Source organism: Artibeus jamaicensis, unplaced genomic scaffold (assembly GCF_021234435.1).
Source record: "Artibeus jamaicensis isolate MK-2021 breed Jamaican fruit bat unplaced genomic scaffold, CSHL_Jam_final contig_240, whole genome shotgun sequence".
In the NCBI taxonomy this organism is placed as follows: domain Eukaryota; kingdom Metazoa; phylum Chordata; class Mammalia; order Chiroptera; family Phyllostomidae; genus Artibeus; species Artibeus jamaicensis.
The window spans coordinates 23,226,852-23,244,805 of NW_026521506.1; the positions used below are offsets into that span (position 1 = coordinate 23,226,852).

The 17,954-nt window shown below is 40.9% G+C and overlaps 1 protein-coding gene across 3 annotated transcripts; it reads right to left on the reverse strand.

Annotated features, from left to right (window-relative positions):
- Positions 1 to 8,863: 8,863 nt before the first annotated feature.
- On the reverse strand, positions 8,864 to 16,850 carry SLITRK4 (SLIT and NTRK like family member 4). 3 transcript variants are annotated; one of them, XM_037142234.2, is made up of 2 exons: positions 16,811 to 16,850; positions 8,864 to 12,262 (listed from the first exon to the last, which is right to left on the reverse strand). In XM_037142234.2, the coding sequence occupies exon 2, from the start codon at positions 12,210 to 12,212 to the stop codon at positions 9,696 to 9,698; it is 2,517 nt and encodes an 838-aa protein (XP_036998129.2). In that variant the 5' UTR covers positions 12,213 to 12,262; positions 16,811 to 16,850; the 3' UTR covers positions 8,864 to 9,695. The 3 variants fall into 3 exon arrangements, with proteins under 3 accessions (XP_036998129.2, XP_036998128.2, XP_036998130.2); XM_037142233.2 differs by lacking the exon at positions 16,811 to 16,850 and adding an exon at positions 16,005 to 16,069; XM_037142235.2 differs by lacking the exon at positions 16,811 to 16,850 and adding an exon at positions 15,505 to 15,677.
- Between the last annotated feature and the right edge of the window lie 1,104 nt (positions 16,851 to 17,954).

Genomic DNA, 17,954 nt, shown 5'->3' on the forward strand with positions numbered 1-17,954 from the left:
TTAAAAAATTAAAATACATTATTTTTATAAATAGATGAGTTTCCAAGGTAAAGATTACCGTCTGCTTTAAAAAAGAGCTATGAATAAAACAACTAGTAGTTGTGCATGGGAAGATAACCGGTAAATAAAAACAAATATAGTAACATAGAATATATATACAACTGAAATGTTCTTTATTGTGATAATATTACAATAGCAAATATATGTTTGGAAATAGAATCTTAGATTTTTTGTGTGTACTTCCACGAAGAATCAAACAACAGTGAAAAAAATCTACCTAAGCCAGCCTGTGCCATAGATGATGTAGGCTGTTCATACCAGCAGAAGAGAAGAATTTCCTGCAGGGAAGAATTGGCAAATGTGACAACATCCTGCTATGGAACAAGGGAACCCATGGCAGAGACATGGCTTCCCAGGGGTTGTTGTGGGAAATGGTTTCTGAAATATGCACTTGGTGACTTTTATTGGAATTCAATTTCTGAAAACAACCCAAAAGATCTAGTTGCTTTTTTACCATGACATTAGAAACCCAAATGTTTGCAGTGATTTATTTTGCTCGCTATCAAAATTCATTATTTGTAATACGCATGTTTCACCTCTTATTCTCATTAAACACAAATACTTATTGGTTTTTTTTTACAGGTAGAACTGTATCAGGAGGCCTTAACAATCAGTCAATCCATGATGTCAGTCATCCCACGAAAAATTCCATGGGGGTTCAAAAGGTAACTAGTTACTTTAATTAACTATCGAATTCTTCGAAAATACATGAATTACTAGCATTGTGTTGATATAGCCCAAATTTCATATGGTGTATTTGAAAAAAAAAAAAAAACAGAGGACTTCCGCCAAGATGGAGGCATAGGTGGATATACCGTGCCTTCTCACACAACCAAGTTTAGAGACAACTGAATATTAGCAATAGAAAACATAGCCAGAACACAGAAAAGTGAACTTTTCGGAAGTCTGTTAACAACAAATTCTTCAGCCTGACCCATAAGGGGTGAAACCAGAAGCTGGTGGAGTGGGGTTGCACAGGAAAACTTCATCAGATGGACTCAGGCGCAGAATCCAGGCGCAGGGTTGCACCTAGTGAGTGACCGAGCGAGCGACCAAGCCAGTGACCATGGGGGAAACAGCGAGGGAGCAGGGCTGCGGGTTGACTGTCGTCACTCATTTATGTGCGGATAGACAAGTGAGGGAGTGGGTGATTGGACCAGAACCCAGCGGATCCCCACAGCAAGCAGCAGGGAGGGCACCGCCATTTCCCTGCTCTGACCCCACCTCCACATACAGCATCATAACCCAGCGACTCTGAGTGGCCCGGCCCAGGTGAACCACCTAAGGTGCTGCTCCTCACCTAGTGGCACAAAACAGGAGAGGGAGCCACCATTTACCCGTTCTGACCACGCCCCCACGTTCAGCGTCACAACCCAGCGACCTGGGAGTCGAAGGTGCCGCTTCTCACATTTAAAGGGCGCGAACAGACCAAAAATGGCTCAAGAAGATCTCAAAGCCCCAGAGCCTATAAATCTAAGCAATGAAGAAATAGCAAAACTCTCAGACGCACAGTTTAAAACACTGGTGATCAGGATCCTCACAGAACTGGTTGATTATACCCACAAATTAGACAAACATATGAAGGCAAAACTACTTGAAATGAATGGAATTGCACAGGCAACCAATAGTGATGAAAAGGAAACTGGGATTCAAATCAATGGAGTGGACCAGAAGAAAGCAAATAATGGCCAAACAGAAAAGTGTCAAGAAGCAAGAATTCAAAGAAATGAGGAGAGTCTTAGGAACCTCCAGGACATCTTTAAACACTCCAACATCCGAATTATAGGGGTACCAGAAGGGGGAAAGGAACAGCCACCAGTGGAAAACTTATTTGAACAAATAATAAAGGAGAATTTCCCCAAGCTGGCTAAGGAAATAGACTTCCAGGAAATCCAGGAAGCTCAGAGAGTCCCAAAGAAGTTGGACCCAAGAAGGAACACACCAAGGCACATCATAATTACATTAGCCAAAATTAAAATGAAGGAAAGAATCCTAGAAGCAGCAAGAGCTAAGGGGACAGTCACCTACAAAGGAGTCCCCATCAGACTGTCAGTGGATTTCTCAAAAGAGACCTTCCAGGCAAGAAGGGGCTGGAAAGAGGTATTCCAAGTCATGAAATCCAAAGACCTACAACCAAGATTGCTCTATCCAGCAAAACTTTCATTTAGAATGGAAGGACAGATAAGGCGCTTCTCAGATAAGATCAAATTCAAGGAGTTCATCATCACCAAGCCCTTATTATATGAAATGTTATAGGGACTTACCTAAGAAAAAGAAGTTAAAGAAACATGAACAGTGAAAGGACAACAAACTCACAGTTATTAACAACCACACCTAAAACGAAAGCAAATTAAAAGGACAGCTAGATCAGGAGTGGAAACATAGAAATGAAGATCTCAAGGAGGGTTAGCAACAGGGGAGTGGGAGGAGGGGAAGGGGGGAGAAGGTACAGAAAATAAGTAGCATAGACAGTAGATAGAAAATAGATGGGGGGGGCAAGAATAGCACGGGAAATATAGAATCTAAAGGACTTAAGACACATGGTCATAAACTAAAGGGGGGGTAATGGTGGGGATGGGGGAATAGGGTGGAGGGGAATGAAGGAGGGTAACAGAACAACTGTAACAGCATAATCAATTTAAAATTTTTTTAATTAAAATAAACAAAGCAAAGAGAAAATAAGAAAAAAAGTCTAAGATTTGACATATTTTACCATGATTCTTATTTAGTAATCAGATTCTGAGTTTTGTCTGATAAGCAAACACTTTTTTCTTTTAATAATCTTTTGTCTTTATCCTCCCTAAATCTCTCCAACCTTAACTTAGGTACAGAGCTGTTTAATTAGCAATTTTCAGTCTACTGTCTCTTCTTCTCTTTTTTAACATCAATGTCCTGATAATTTTTTTGTTATTTTTTTAAGATTTTTAAAATATTTTATTTATTTATTTTTTAGAGAGAGGCAAGGGGAAGGAGAAAGAGAGGGAGAGAAACATCAGTGTGTGGTTGCTTCTCACGTGCCCCCCATGGGGGACCTGGCTCGCAACCCAGGCATGTGTCCTGACTAGGAATTGAACTGGCGACCCTTTGGTTTGTAGGCCCATGCTTAATCCACTGAGCCACACCAGTCATTGTCATGTTCTCCTAATTTCTAATCAAATTCTGACCCTGAGGTTCTTTATTTTGGATGTTGATATCCCTCCATGGTTCTCTGAATATTTGAGAAGGGTAGTAGCCATGTTGATTTACATCATGGTTTACCTGGGAATTGCACACCCCACACATATGAAATGAGCTTACAGATTGAGAATGATAATGATGATAAAGTTAATAAATAAGGAAAATAAAAACTGAACCTCAAGGCGATAGACATTATTGACACCCAAGGGAGTCCTGGGAGATGGACTGGGTCTACTTTCTACTGTACATCAAACAGTAGCTAGGTTTCAATATAAAGTGCACCAACAAAACAGGAACAGAATCATATATATATATATGGAGATCATTTGGAGGGTTATCAGCCTGGAGGGAGGAAAGAGAAAATGAGGGGGAAGGTACAGGGATTAATAAGCATAATTGGTAGGAACAAAATAGACAGGGAGGGGTTAAGAGTATTATGGGAAACGGAGAAGCCAAAGAATTTATATGTATGACCCATGGACATGTACTAAGGGGGGTGGGGAATGATGGTGGAGGAGAAGGTACGGGGCGGAGGGGGGCAAAGGAGTAAAAAGTGGGATAGCTGTAATGTCATAATCAATAAAATATACTTTTAAAAAGTGCAGCAACCAGCAGAAACATCATTTGGGGCCCCAAATACCTACTTTTATTTGAAAAATTTAGGTAGTCAAGGCAGAAACATTTTATTTGTTTACATCAACTAAATAATTCCCTTTGTGCATAATTCACTTTGTGTGCATTCCTGTGTGTGTGAATGTGTGTGTGTATGTATAGGTAGGTATACATATAGGTAGGTAGGTAGTTAGACCTGGCCTATCATGTAAACCAATAAACAATTACATGAGCTAAAAACATTATTTACATTTCTTCTCTATGTTGAGCTTCACTAATTTCACACTAATAAACACACTGAATGGCTACAAATATGACCTATAAGAAAAGACTTTTATTAGTGAAAACAGCATTAAAAGTACTGATATCAACTGCAGAATTTTACCACAATAGTTAAGTTTACATGGAACAATGATTGAAATATACATTGCAATTTTTCATAAGGAGAACAGAGCTTATTGTGATTTTCAAAGGCTTCCATGAGCAGTATCAACTGTACAGAATGGCCTCCTTAGGATGCAAACCAGCAGCATATAAAATTATCTACTTTTTGAGGTGCCAAATAAGAGAGATATGTTGTTGAAGAACTTTAGAGAACTATTTCCTTCCTATAGCTAATTTAAAAGTGATATTTTATATTTTTCATTACATATTCATATCATTTCTCTGAAGGCCTTATTCACGAGGTTTTTTAACAAGTAATTTCTCATTTTGATGTATTATTAAAAATCATAAGAATATCTATTTATCCAGTGTGTCTACGAAACTAAACTGAAGTGGAGGGCTGAGTAATTCTTTCCTGGTTCTGGATTCCAAAGTCAGCAGATCTGGTCATTATGATTTAATGAAAAATTTGAATTGTTTTATTCTCAATAGCAATTATTTGATTCAAAGTATTCAAGTAGTTGTCTCAGAGCCCCACTTCATTTTCCCTCTCTAGACATAAAAACAACAGGCTAAAAATAACCTTTAAAAATTAAAAAGTCTTAGTATTTCATATAAGATAAGCAATTCAGTTTGCTTTCCTTGATTTCCCCTTCTAAAATGTAATCTTATCAACCAGTGGGGATTGAAACAAAATGAAATTTGAAATTAGATTAAGGATAGATTTCCACACAATAAGCTATTAAAATTTATTTAACCTCTAATTTGCGTTTAATTTAACAAAGGACAGCTCCCTGGCAAATCTGAAATTGAGGGTTAACAATTATCAGGTGAATTTGATATATGTTGTCAGTAATTCCCGGTAAGTGAAGCCACAAACAGGATATTTTAGTTTAGTCCATCTGACCATGGTGACTAATTTAATGAGGACTGGAAATGAAGACAAACTTTCATTTGATGCCAGTTGTCTACATAACTGAGTGGCTGGACCCAGTGCTCTGTGCTCACAACTCATAAAGAACTAAAAAAAGTCACACAATAACGTAATGTATACACTGTGATACATAAAACATTTAGTCCAAAAGTATTTGTATAAGCTACCTATACTGTTTATATCTTCAGCACAGCTAGGTATAGACTTAAGGCCACAACAATCTTAATTTATATTCTCTTTGTTTCCCTCTCTCTTTATATCTCTTCCCATAAGGAAATGTGCCTTAAATTCACTTTATTGGTCAATGCAGTCTGTTTATAGTCTTTGCTACCCTCAAATGAACTGTAATGCAATTGGCTCATTTTTCTCAACCATAAAAACCCTGGAAAAACAATACATTGATGGTTTTGGAAAAAATAAAAATCACAATCCACTCCATCAATGAGTAGGTAATCAATAACTAGCCAAGTTGGCTATGATTACACGGGTCTTGGAGTTTTGCTAAAGGTATTTCAATAGCTAGTTAAGACTGAATATTATATTCGCTTGCCTGCAGTTATGTCAGATTCCAACTGATTAATGGCAATGAGCAAGAATCAAAGTATGTTAATCTTGGCACTACCTGACTCTTCTCTAAAGAAGCTGTCAGTGGAAAGGAACACAGATTGCAAAGATGTTTGAAAAGAAAGCATCTCTTAACATAGAGTTAGCAATTAAGTTGAATACAAACAGTATTCTAAAGCTCTATGTCTTACCCTCAAATCTAGGTGAAAATATCGGTTTGGTTACTGCTTTATTTCTTCTAAAAAAATAACGGAAAGATGAATAAATATATTTAACAAACTGCAGCTTCAGAAATACCATTGTAGCAAACAATTTTATTAATACTTTCATAAAATGGCATTTAATAAATTTTCTCTAATAATTTGATGTTATTAAAAGCAAAAAAAGTCATTAAAACAGTTCCTTTCTGTGATTTACATTGTCTTTTATAGCATCACTTGATTTTTGTCTTATAAACTAACCTAAAATACTAATAATCAAATCAGGGTAAAAACAATACAATGTATTTTCTTTATTTCAAAATAGTAATTATAAATACATTCTTAATATATTTCCTCCCCAGCTCTTTGGATGCGACAACAACAACAAAAAATAACTCACTGTGCTCATTTCATACAATGTCAATGTACAAATCATGCAAAAGATATTATAAATTAATATTACTGCCATACATTTCTAGATGTGTTCTGTTATTTCCACAATACCTGTTGATGTTACTCATGAGGCCATGCCCTGTATAATTTATGCATCCTTATGGCTTAAAAAAATTAAATGATCTTTAAAAGCAACAAAAGAAAGCTGATCTTAAATGATTTTCTAATTAATATATTTATTCAGTTTGTTATGCAGAATGGAAAACTAAATATAGAATATAAATTGCCTTATATACTTCAATCACTGTATTTTAATAGCTGCTTTCTCATAAAATTACACAAAGATTTACTTTTAAAGAATTGAATCTTTATTGATTTCATAAAAAAATAATTTAAAACTTGATTTATATTACACTGACATAATATATTATCACAACCCCTTCACTGAATTCATATACTCTATTTTCTTTGCAACCATTCTAACAGAGTCCAAGCACATAATACAGTGCCAAGAAGCCCATGATGTGTCAGACCACATTAGAAATGAGCACTTTCTGGATTCTCTAGATTTGAATCAAATTCTACCAAAAATGCTGTACTGACATATATATTGTTCCTCAAGGGGTTAAACTAACATCAAGGTTATAGCTGAAGCCAACAAAATGTAGATACAGTATTTAACTGCTCTTGTACTCAACTAAAAACTTATGCCTAACTACATTATCATAAAATATACAAGTAGAACTAATGAGAGACAGGTGCAAAATAGTATACACTGTATAATGTAGGCACAATGACTTTAGTTAAGAAAAATATAACAGCCTTAACCAAGGATCTGTTACTGTAATTCACTTACAATTAGATCTTCCAAATAACCACATATATTTAAATTACTTTTTTTTGTTTTAAAAAAGGTGAACATTTATACCTTTCAGCAGAGAAGTTTGAGATAGCCCATATGCTACAGCAAGCTTTGAGATAGTGGCAGGCACTCTTGCCATTTACCACTGCACAAACCTTGAGATATCTTCAAAGCATCACCACAATGAATAAAAGGCATCATCCCAATGACCTATGATCCCCAGATCATGGATGGAGCTTTCCAGTTTCTTCCATAAGTGTCAACTTAAGGTGTTTCAATCCATTCATACTTTATTGACAAGATAAGCTAAAACACTTTCTGTGAAGCCTTTCCATCTTTATCCTGTCTGTATACATTAGGAGCCCTTTAATCCATGGATGCATGCAAGCAGGGTAATGGTATATTAAACATCCTTATGAAATTGTAGATGAAAACAAGCTGTTGGGCACACATCTTCATGTCCTTTCTTTCAAGATCAGAAAGCAAGTATTTGTTTGTATCTTTTAAATATTCTTATAAAGTTTTCACAGATTTTGTCATGAAAATTAAAATTACACATTAAAGTTTTAAGAGCACCGGCACACATATGGAGACAATATTTTTTGCTATTTAAAAAAAATCTTCAAATTATTGATATGTATGCACACACACACCTGCAAGAGTTCCAAGTTGTTTTTTTAATCTTGGAACAAACATAGAAAACCCTGAATTTAGTAATTAATAAAGGGACTAATATCACAACTCTAACCATAATATCATTTTGGAAACTGTAGTAAAACATCTGCCACTTGAAATTCATGAAGAATGTCTATGTTGTTTACCTTCTTGGTCATCTTACTGATGAATAGAATAGTTATAAAAGATGGATCTCCAAAAATATACATACACAGGTAGGCCAAGAAGGCAACATGTTTTGGAATGTCACTTCACTAATCAGGAGCTCCTAAAAATATCCATGTATCTCCCATTATAAAGTATCTCCTTCCTTTGACCAAGTTTCACTCAAAAGATAACAGCACAAGCAAACACAGTGGCATATCATTTGTAGTTGCAGACTATGAACTCATCTGAGACCAATGAAAGCATTTTACAGAGTGGCTTTGATAGCCAAGGTTACTATGATGTTTAATGTTCTATTTGATTACCTGATAGCAGTCAGGATGATGAAAGAACAGGATACTGATGCGAGATATAACTATTAACCTTACTCATTACTTTTTAAAATATTTGTCATGAAAACTATTTTAGTTAAGATCCTAGAATCCTGAAAAGCAAGACAACTGATGGCAAATAACAACTGCCCCAGACACAATACTATAAAACTAAGGGACCTATTTTAAAATGCACAGTTGGTAACAAATCTGAAGATAATATGCTGAATTCTCAAGAATAGCACAGAACTGTTTTTTAATATTTTTGTTTGTTTTTTGTTTTTTTTGTTTTTAAATTATACCCGATCACAATGTCCAGAATATTTCTGTACACATAAACTTCAGTTTCAGTTTGGTATATTTTTTCTGTCTAAATTTATACTTATTGATAAATTCCCTGTGATCAGGAAAAAAAGTCAGGCATATTAAATACATATTAAGGAGTACATATTTTCCTATTTAGTATACAAAGTACTTCATAAATATGAATTATGTTACAAAAATAGCTTTGGGTGCGCTCACATGGTAAGCACTTTGCTAATTTTGGACAACCTTTAAGGATTGTGGGTATTTCACATAACTGAGAACAAACTCTAATATTAGTTTAATTTGAGCCATGTTTAATTCTGATAAACATCACATATTTATTCAGATCACCACAGACGCTATGTAACTCACATTGATTTTTTTCTCTTTTAGGTTTTATGTATTATAGACAGATAATGCTTAAAGTGTTCAAATTTATTTTATAGTTATGTGATGCATGGTATATTTTAAACAAATATTTGCACAATTTAACATTAAAATCCAGCAGTTTCAAGATGCAGGCCATAAAGGTTACCAATTTACAAATACTATCGAATGTTCTCTCTTTGCATGCTTTTTTTTTTTTACTTTTCAGATAATCTTTACACAGAGTTGTTACAATTCCAAAATCAAAAGGATTACTCCAGTTCTGCCAACTTAATCTACGTGCAAGATGAAAGACCCAGCTGAGGTGCAAACACTGGTACCAGTTTTCTCGACTTTGCTTTACACAGCACAAAGAGACAAAGGTTTTGTATTGGGGTACAAAACACATTTGCCTCTTGAGGTTAAATTCAGTGTGTTATGTATATAAAGCATCCCTTTGGCAATAGAGTTTGCAGTATCCCCACAGGACTCCACAGTATAGGTTTTATGTAGTAAAATCTATTAAGGAAATTATCTTCTGGACACATCTTTGCAGCTGCAGTTAATGAGACACCTTGGAAACACCTGCCTCTATGCCTATTGATAATATAGTATTTGGAAATTAGAAGTCAACAAAAGGCACTTTCATCATTAAATAAATGTCCTCTTCATGAAGATCACATGACCTAGATCTTGTTCAAAGCTGTCTGCTCCTCAAGGACCTGAAGGTAGTCAGGGGAACTCTGGAGTTTTGCCTTCAGTTCAAAATACTCACTGCTCTTCCTTTGCTCTACCACAATTTTACTGTGGTTGCCACCTATCAATGACTTCTTGTTTTTTTTGTCTTGTTGTTTTTCTGGATAACGGATCTCAAAGCCACTGACACCTATGCTATTGTACTCCTTTTTGCTTTCTAGAATATTCTGAATAAACACATTGGAATCCCTGCTCGGGAATAATTCATCCAGCTCATCAATTGTGCTCAGTCTCTTTCTGCTATCTACATGTAGTAAGTCTTTCTCCTTGTCAGCAACATTTCTCATAACTACTTTCTGTCCCGGGGGATCTGAAAACATGAACCCAGTTTCTGACTCTTTCAAGCCACATGTGTGGCTCTTGCTCATCTGTTCTATGGTTTGTGGAATGAAAGCTTCTGTGCTGAGTCCGTCTTTTTTATTGGATTTGTGATCATGCTTCCTCAGCTGCAGCTGCATGGAGCCACACTCTGGATTTCCCAAACCTTCGTGTTTTACTGTGGGTTTCTTGTTTCGTCGTAGCACAAAAACAAGAAGGCAAAAAGCAACAAACACAGTTAAAATGAGAACCACTAAGATACTTAAGATTAAAATTGACAGAGGCACTGGTCCACCAGGAGGACTTCGAATAGGACCCAACGGGGTGGTGAAGGTAATGGCAGGTGGAGGGCTTGTGAATGGTGCAGATGGCTTGTTTAAGAGTTTTGGACATAAGATTTCATTTTTGAGGGACTTCAATTCAATGTTAGCAAACTGAACAGGCGTTTCACATTTTAATTCTTTCACAATAATCCCATCGTTCAACTTCTCCAGCCACAGCTTTAATGCCACTAAGTCACAAGTACAGTCCCACGGGTTGCCCTCCAAGTCAATCTGTGTAAGAGAGTGTAGCTGATCGAGGACCCCACTGACAGGTAGGTACATGAATTTGTTGTTCCTCAGGTTCAGTCTTGCCAGGGGTGCTCCAGAAAAAATGTAAACAGGCAGGCTCTTTAAGAGATTGTTGTTTAAGTACAGTAACTGCAAATTTGGCATTGAGTCAAAGGTGCCCGCTAAGATTTCTTTAATCAAATTGTACTCCAAATACAGATACTGCAGGTTATGAAGGCCTGAAAATATTTCTGGATAGAGTCTCTCAATCTGATTGCCATTGAGATACAGCCTGCGTAAATTAGTGAGATTGTGGAATACATCTCCCTTTATCACTGTAATCTGATTGCTGCCTAAATGGAGCAAATCCAGTCCTTCAAACTCGCTGAAATCTGAGATATCCACATCTTTGATGCTGTTGCCATTGACATGCAACTTCTTGGCATTTATAGGTCTCGGTATCAGTTCAGACATGGACTGTATATTTTTCTCTTGGCAGTTGACACTCAGTCCCAAATCTGAAGGATGTGTTTTACAAAAGCAAGGCGCTGGGCAAGGTGTAAGAGGAGGCACCCTTGTTTGGTAAGACACAATCTGACTGAGATTGCGATTGGAGAGGGCTTTGCCTGCCACGATTCCAGAGATCTTGGAAGGATTTGTAGTTTTCGGTGGTTTGGTCACTAATCTGTGTAAGGATGTTTGAGTAGTGTGACCATTGGGAGTGGTGTAGCCATTTTCCAGTTGAGATGGAGGCAAGATCCGTACATCAAAATCACTGCCTGTGCCCATGGGGCATAATTCTTGTTTGTTGGTTTCTTTTAAAAGCCTTCCATATAAGTCACTGGGAGTTTCACAGATAGCTTCTCCTATGTAAATGTTATATGGCATATTCTCCAGCCAAGCTTTTAAAGGCAACAAATCACAGCTACAGTTCCAAGGGTTATCTTCCAGTTGCAATTCAACAACACGGCCTATATGTTCCAGAACTCCGATATAGGGGAGCTTCTGGATTCTGTTCCCTCGTATATCCAGATGGGTCAAAGATGCAAATCGGAATATATTATCAGGAAGGAATGAAATCAGATTGTCATTAAGAATGAGAACTTTCAGTTTGTGGAGCTTATTGAAGGCTCCTCGTTCAATATACTTGATTAAATTGTAGTCAGCCTGGAGATACTCCAAGTTCTCTATGCCAAGGAAAGTGTCAGCTCGGAGAATCTTTAATTCATTGTTGTTCAAGTGCAACTGCTTTAATGCACTAAGGCCAAGAAAGGCTCCTCCCTCAATGTTCTGCAGTTTATTATTTCCCAACTGCAGGGATACTGCATGTGAAAAATTCAAGAATGTATTTGGATAGAGGATATTTAAAAAATTGTTTTGGAAATTGAGGTGATAAAAATTTGACCAAGGTGGTTTCAGTTGGTTTGGTCTGTAGACTGAAACCTTCTCACAGTTGACATAGAGCACATTTTCCACTGACACACAGGAGCACACATTGCAAATTTCCACGGATATGTCAGAATCTGCATTTGTTGAAGAAATCAGGGCTGACAAGATCAGAAAGAGCCAAAGAAACATCTTCTTGCAATCAGCAAACAACGTTATGCTTCTGAATAAAGAGAAATAATCTAAAAAATAAAAAGAAAACATTTTTCAATGATAATTACTTGAAAAATTATTTGTGCTTATAAGTACAGTAACTGAAAATCTGGCTGTAATTATTAGCTTTGTATTTTTAAGGCACCAAAAGCTCTAAGCATTCTCGCTTACTCAAATAATAACCAATAAAAATGCCATACATTTAATTTCCACACCTGTAGTTTATACAACATTTACAGGTGCAGAACACATGACAAACAACAGAAAAAAAGGCCGTTGATCATGCTTATACCTTAAAATTCTGAAATATTTTCTCTACATGGACCACCAAACTGTGCCCTTGAACAAACATAGACCTTAAGCTTTCTATTCAGAACTCTAATGACTGATCCCAGTCCATCTCGGTCACACCTGTGGTTAGCACCACAAAGGCATTTCAATTTGTAGATTTCTACTCTATAGCCTTCAGCTTGATAAGAGGCTGAACAGAGGAGATATTAGATCACTGTATTCAATGGAAGATGCCAATGAGACGATCCAGTTGCTGTAAAGGGAACAGTCAAAAGGCCAAAGTGGAAAGAGCCCTGCAGAAAAGATATGCCTGAGCTTCAGCCCACTGGGAAGCACATTGGTAGTGCTTCAGTTCACTCCTGTACACTACTACCTCAAAATAATCACACACACACACACACACACACACACACACACACACACACACACACACACACAGATTACCCTTTGAGGTTATAGAAAAATAACTAAGGAGGGCTGAGTTTTGGATTCAGATAAATGATATCTAGTTTCCTGAAGGACCTCTTCCAAACAGGGGAGAAAAGCCTTTTGTCTTTGGATTCCGGAATGCAGGATACAAACCTCCTTACTCCTACATTGCTTACCTGATGTTCAAACAGCTTGCCCTCCCCCCCCCAAGAACTGGATCTCCAACCTACCTGGCCCTCTTCCATTACTTTGTGTGCCATTTTGAACCCAGGTCCAATTGACTGACACTTGGCTCAAATGCTTATCTGCTTCACTTTGACCACAGACTGCCAGTGCTGAGAAAGAATTCACACACTACAAGTGTTGAGTGGCTGTATCTGCAGCACCAAATACAGATATTACAGCAAATGTGTGTCCTAAAATCATCTCCCAAACATCCCCTTCCCAATATTACCACCCCATGTCTCTCTCTATAAACAAATCAAGAATCACTTCAGTGAAGTTTAATGCTTAGCAAATTATCATGTTTTAGCCAATCCTTAAATACTGCATGCATATACTAATATATGCAATGCATCATAGAAAAGATTAAAAGGAACAACAAACATTGTGCATTTTATTGATGCTATTTTAAACACGTGAGTCTTTCCCATCTTGAATGGGAAGCTGGCTGCAATTTCAATATGGTTACCAGTAAATATTAATTAAATAAATCACCCAGGAATACACAATGAGGGAATGATACAAGGACAGAAGTGTCACACAGAAACTCCTTTGTTTATTTTACCCATGAGGAATCAGCTAGTGGTAAACTGAACATGTCTCAAGGTAGACAATTCATTAGCCACGACCCAGGAAGATTTGCATTTTAAGTAGGGCGGTTCAGCATACAGGAAGCACCACCAAGAGTCTCCTTGGCTGCCATATAGACCTTCATTACCCCTATTCACTGTGACAGCTTGATTGATAGTGCAAAAAAGATCATAATTCTTAAGTATGACATCATTCAAACCAACTTTCATTGTAAAATCAAAATTTCACTTGATCTTTTTTCATTGTTATAGATGTGGTTTTCAACTGAAAGTCTAGTTTGGTTGAGTCATTTCTTGTTCCTACCTGCCCCCCAAAGAAACGAAAAATTAACCAAATTAAAAACAAAACAAAAACATGAATTCAGCACAAAAAATAAGAACAAGGAGCATCAACAGCTCTCAAATGCACAGGGAGCTACCTTCCTTCTCCTAATTTCTACTTTAAGTAGGGGGAAGGGGGAGCCCACGGAACAGCTAGGAAGTTCCCCAATGCAGCTCTGTGAAACAGAGGAAGCCAAGACAGCTGGGAGCTGCGACCAAGCAAAGGAGCTGGGGAGTCATCCGCCCAAGGAGAGAAGGGAAGAGAGACTGAAAGGGCAAAGACCGTGGAGAAGTGGAGAGAGGAAGAAATCAAGAGCTAGGAGAATGGAGCTAGCATGAGGGGAAGGGGGCATTACATGTAAGGGGGAAAAACTTCACAGTCATATGGCACCACTAAAACATACCCATTTTAAAAACGGGGGTGTGGGAAGGCAACAAGAAAACCCCCCACAAAGTATGAGTTAGGTACCAAAAGCTATCTCTTAGGCTGCCAAGAGTGGCTTGGCTCTCGCGCTCGCGCTCTCTCTCCTCCCTCTTCTCTTCTCTTCTCTTCTCTTCTCCTCTTCTTCTTCTCTCTCTCTCTCTCTCTCTCTCTCTCTCTCTCTCTCTCTCTCTCTCTCTCTCTCTCTCTCCCGCAAAAGGCTCAGCTCCCTAGGCTGGCCAGGATTGTACAAACCTAGTTTTACCTCAAATCCAGCTTCTACCTGAGTGCCGCGCCTGACGCTCCGTACTCGTGTGAAGGGAGCTGGCATGCGGGGAGCAAACAGCCCGGGAGGGTGGGTCGAGGTGGCACCCCTGGCCTGGGAAAGGCAGGGTGAGGGACTCCGAGGAAAGACGTGGTCACTGCCGCCCCCTGTGCGCTACCTCGGGTCGGCAGCGACGCGGCTGGAGGGGGCCGCTGGCCATGCCGCGTACTGCAATGTTTTGCCGCATCCCGGTGCCCGGAGCCCGCAAGCCCCCTCCCGGGTCGGGGCCGAGCAGCGGCCGCTTGGGCCGAGCAGCGGAGGTGGGGACCGCTCCGGATGTCTTGGGGGCCTTCAGAGCCACTGCGCACACATTTCTTCTCGCGCTCCCGTCCCACAAGGGGCAGCTGCTGGAGTTTCCGTCTGCCTCTCTAGACCCGGACGTGCGGTGGTTGAGGGGGGAGATATGGCCAGCTCAGGCCACGAGGGCGATGGCCACTGGGGTGTCACTGGCCCGCTTTTCACATGAATAGTGACCCTGTGGTTCCTTGGCTGAGAGCGGCGGCCCAGGCTCCCCCTTGCCCACACCCCCCCCCCCCCCCCCCCACAACGTCACCCTGGCCAGCCACAAAACGCTGCTCTCACCAAGCCAGATATCAGCTCAACATTTGGGCGTCTTGCAAAGTCGCGCTGCCAGCGCTTGCCCAGGTTTGCAGGGCTTTTAGAGTTACCCACCGGCTTCTCTCGAATCCCCTTTCTTGCTGGGTGCCAGAAATCTCCGACCAGCTCTCAGGCCACTGCCCAGAGCCTCAGATCCACGTCCACCTAGAATGTCTGCGACGGGGCACACAGAAAACAAAGCCCAGCGCAGCGGCCCCGACAGTCCGAGCCGCCCTAGACTAGGACACTTTCCCCGCCGCCCCTGCCTTCCTGGGGGGCAGCGAAGCTAAGAACACCGGATTCTGTCGGTCCTCAGGGACTTGAGACCACGCCGTGGTCAAGCAAGCGGGAGCAAAGGTGGAGTAGCCAGTACGACCGCTTTGGCCACTCTGCCAGCCCCAAACCAACACTACCCAAACTAAAAATAATAAGCTACCTGCCCCCTCCGCGCACGAGCGCGCGCGCGTGCGCACACACACGCGCGCGCACACACGCACACGCGCTACCGAGCCTAAGGGAGAAGAGGGAGCGCGTGTTAGTGCAGTTCTCTCAGCCCCCACTGGAAATTTACCCACCTTCGGAGCCTGGTAGCTCTTATAAGGGTGTGCGGCCCCGCGATCCGTGCTGCAGTTTCAGCGACGTTCACTACGAGATCCCATCTTCAGCTCCTCCGCGCTCGCTCGCCCGTCAAACCCACGGAGCAGCCGGGGCAAGCAAGCAGGCGGGCAGAGGCGCGCGCGCACTGGGCCAGACACCGCGCGAGACACCGCGCGCGCACCCAGCCTCTCGCACACGGGCTGCACCTTTACATACACTTGCTCAATCCCCGCCCCCGACCCCTTCAGCATACACGCAGCCTTCTCTCCTGACACTCAAGTACCTCGACCCCCGCACATTCCTGAGCTCCCCCGTCCCCCACTCAGACACTCCCACTTGATTTCTACCCACACATACGGAAAGGCAGCTCACTTTCCTCCCAGCAACCGCCCCCTCTTTATTCCTAAAACATCCCCTAGGGAGAAGCGACCCCTTTCCTCATGCATAGAGACAGTGGTTCCCTAATGCGAGGGCGCCAACCTCCATCCCCCCACCACATACACGCAAACTCGAGTCCTTTCTCCTCCCCCAGTCCCCTAAAAACGAAGGCACACACACACGCACACATACACACAACCGGGGCGTTCCTTTGAGAGAGCAACCAAGAACCCAGGCAAAGCCAAAGAAACATCGGAGAGCTGGGGGGAAGATGGGTCGAGGGAGGTAGACTGGGGCGTCGAGTCTACGCGGAATTGAATAATTCCAGGATCGAGGGGGGTGAGTCAACAACAATGACATTCAAAGGCAACAATCGCACTTGGGCTTTGTATCACGAGTACAGTACCTTTGGCTAATTGTCACCCCACAGAACAGAGGGCTCCGGGAATACTTCTTCGGTAGCGGGCGATCCTGGATGGAGCCTTCTTTGGGGCCAGCTTCCCGGGATCCAGTAGTTTTCGCACTCCCCCTACCTGTCTGCGCGTAAGGGGCTGGGGGCTTTAAGGCAAAAGTGTGAAGCTGTAGCCCAAAGTGAGACTATTTCGTGGGTTTAGGAGACGGCTAACTCTCCATACCTTAGAACTCTGCGGGCCTTCGGCGTCGAACAGGTTAAGTGGGGTGATTAAGGAGCTGGGGGTGGGGAGAGGGTAAAGAGATAGAGGAAAAAGAGGTGTGGGACTGGGAGAGATGCCGCACTTGCTACCAAAAGGAGGAAAAAAAAATCTGCTTTGGCTACTGAGCATGCCCAGTCCCCAGCTCAAGCCCTATAAGGGAGGCATTGTATGCGTTCCACTTCTCCGGGCTTTGGTTGTGACCGGGAGGGGACTTTGGTTGGATAGGGTGGTGGTGAATGGGAGACTTTAGGGAAGGGGGGGGCAAGGTTTAAAGCTTTGGGGCTGGTCGGAAGGGTCTGTGGAAAAAACCACGGGATACCTCGGGGAGATAGAAAATGAGACAAAATGGACTAAGAAAAGTCACTTCAGTAGCTCCTTCATTGTCATGTCTGTACCAAAGGGGCTTAAGCAGTTGCTATCTCAAATATACATTCAGAGGCTGCAAATCCCGCGTGTGGATTGTCTAGGCCCCTTTCTCCTGCTCATTTGTTAGTGCTTCCGCAAGAGGGTAGGAATGTCCTGAGGAAGGGATATATTGTTCAAACCAGTTTCATGCAGATTGGCAATTTAGTCCGTGTGCTTAATAAGAAAGCAAATGTAACTATGGGGCGGGGGAGTTTGACTATCGTGTGTGTATTTCAAATACTTTGCTTTCCTAAGAAGGAAATGCTGAGCCGGCTGGTTTAGCTTGCTTCCCCCCTAACCTTGCTGTTTGTGTGGGTGCTTGGCTAAGAAAACTCTTTCTCTTTACTTTGTGTCTGTCGAATAAACTGGCTTCAGGTAAATAGAGCTATTATAGGTGGGGAGTATTTCCCTAGGACTCCTGGTACCCTATTCTTTCACACGTTTCACTTAATACTGCAGGGCCCATTTCTT

What these genes read in the sequence shown, in the direction of transcription:
- SLITRK4 (XM_037142234.2), bottom strand. Translation starts at nt 12,212, where the DNA reads ATGTTTCTTTGGCTCTTTCTGATCTTGTCAGCCCTGATTTCTTCAACA.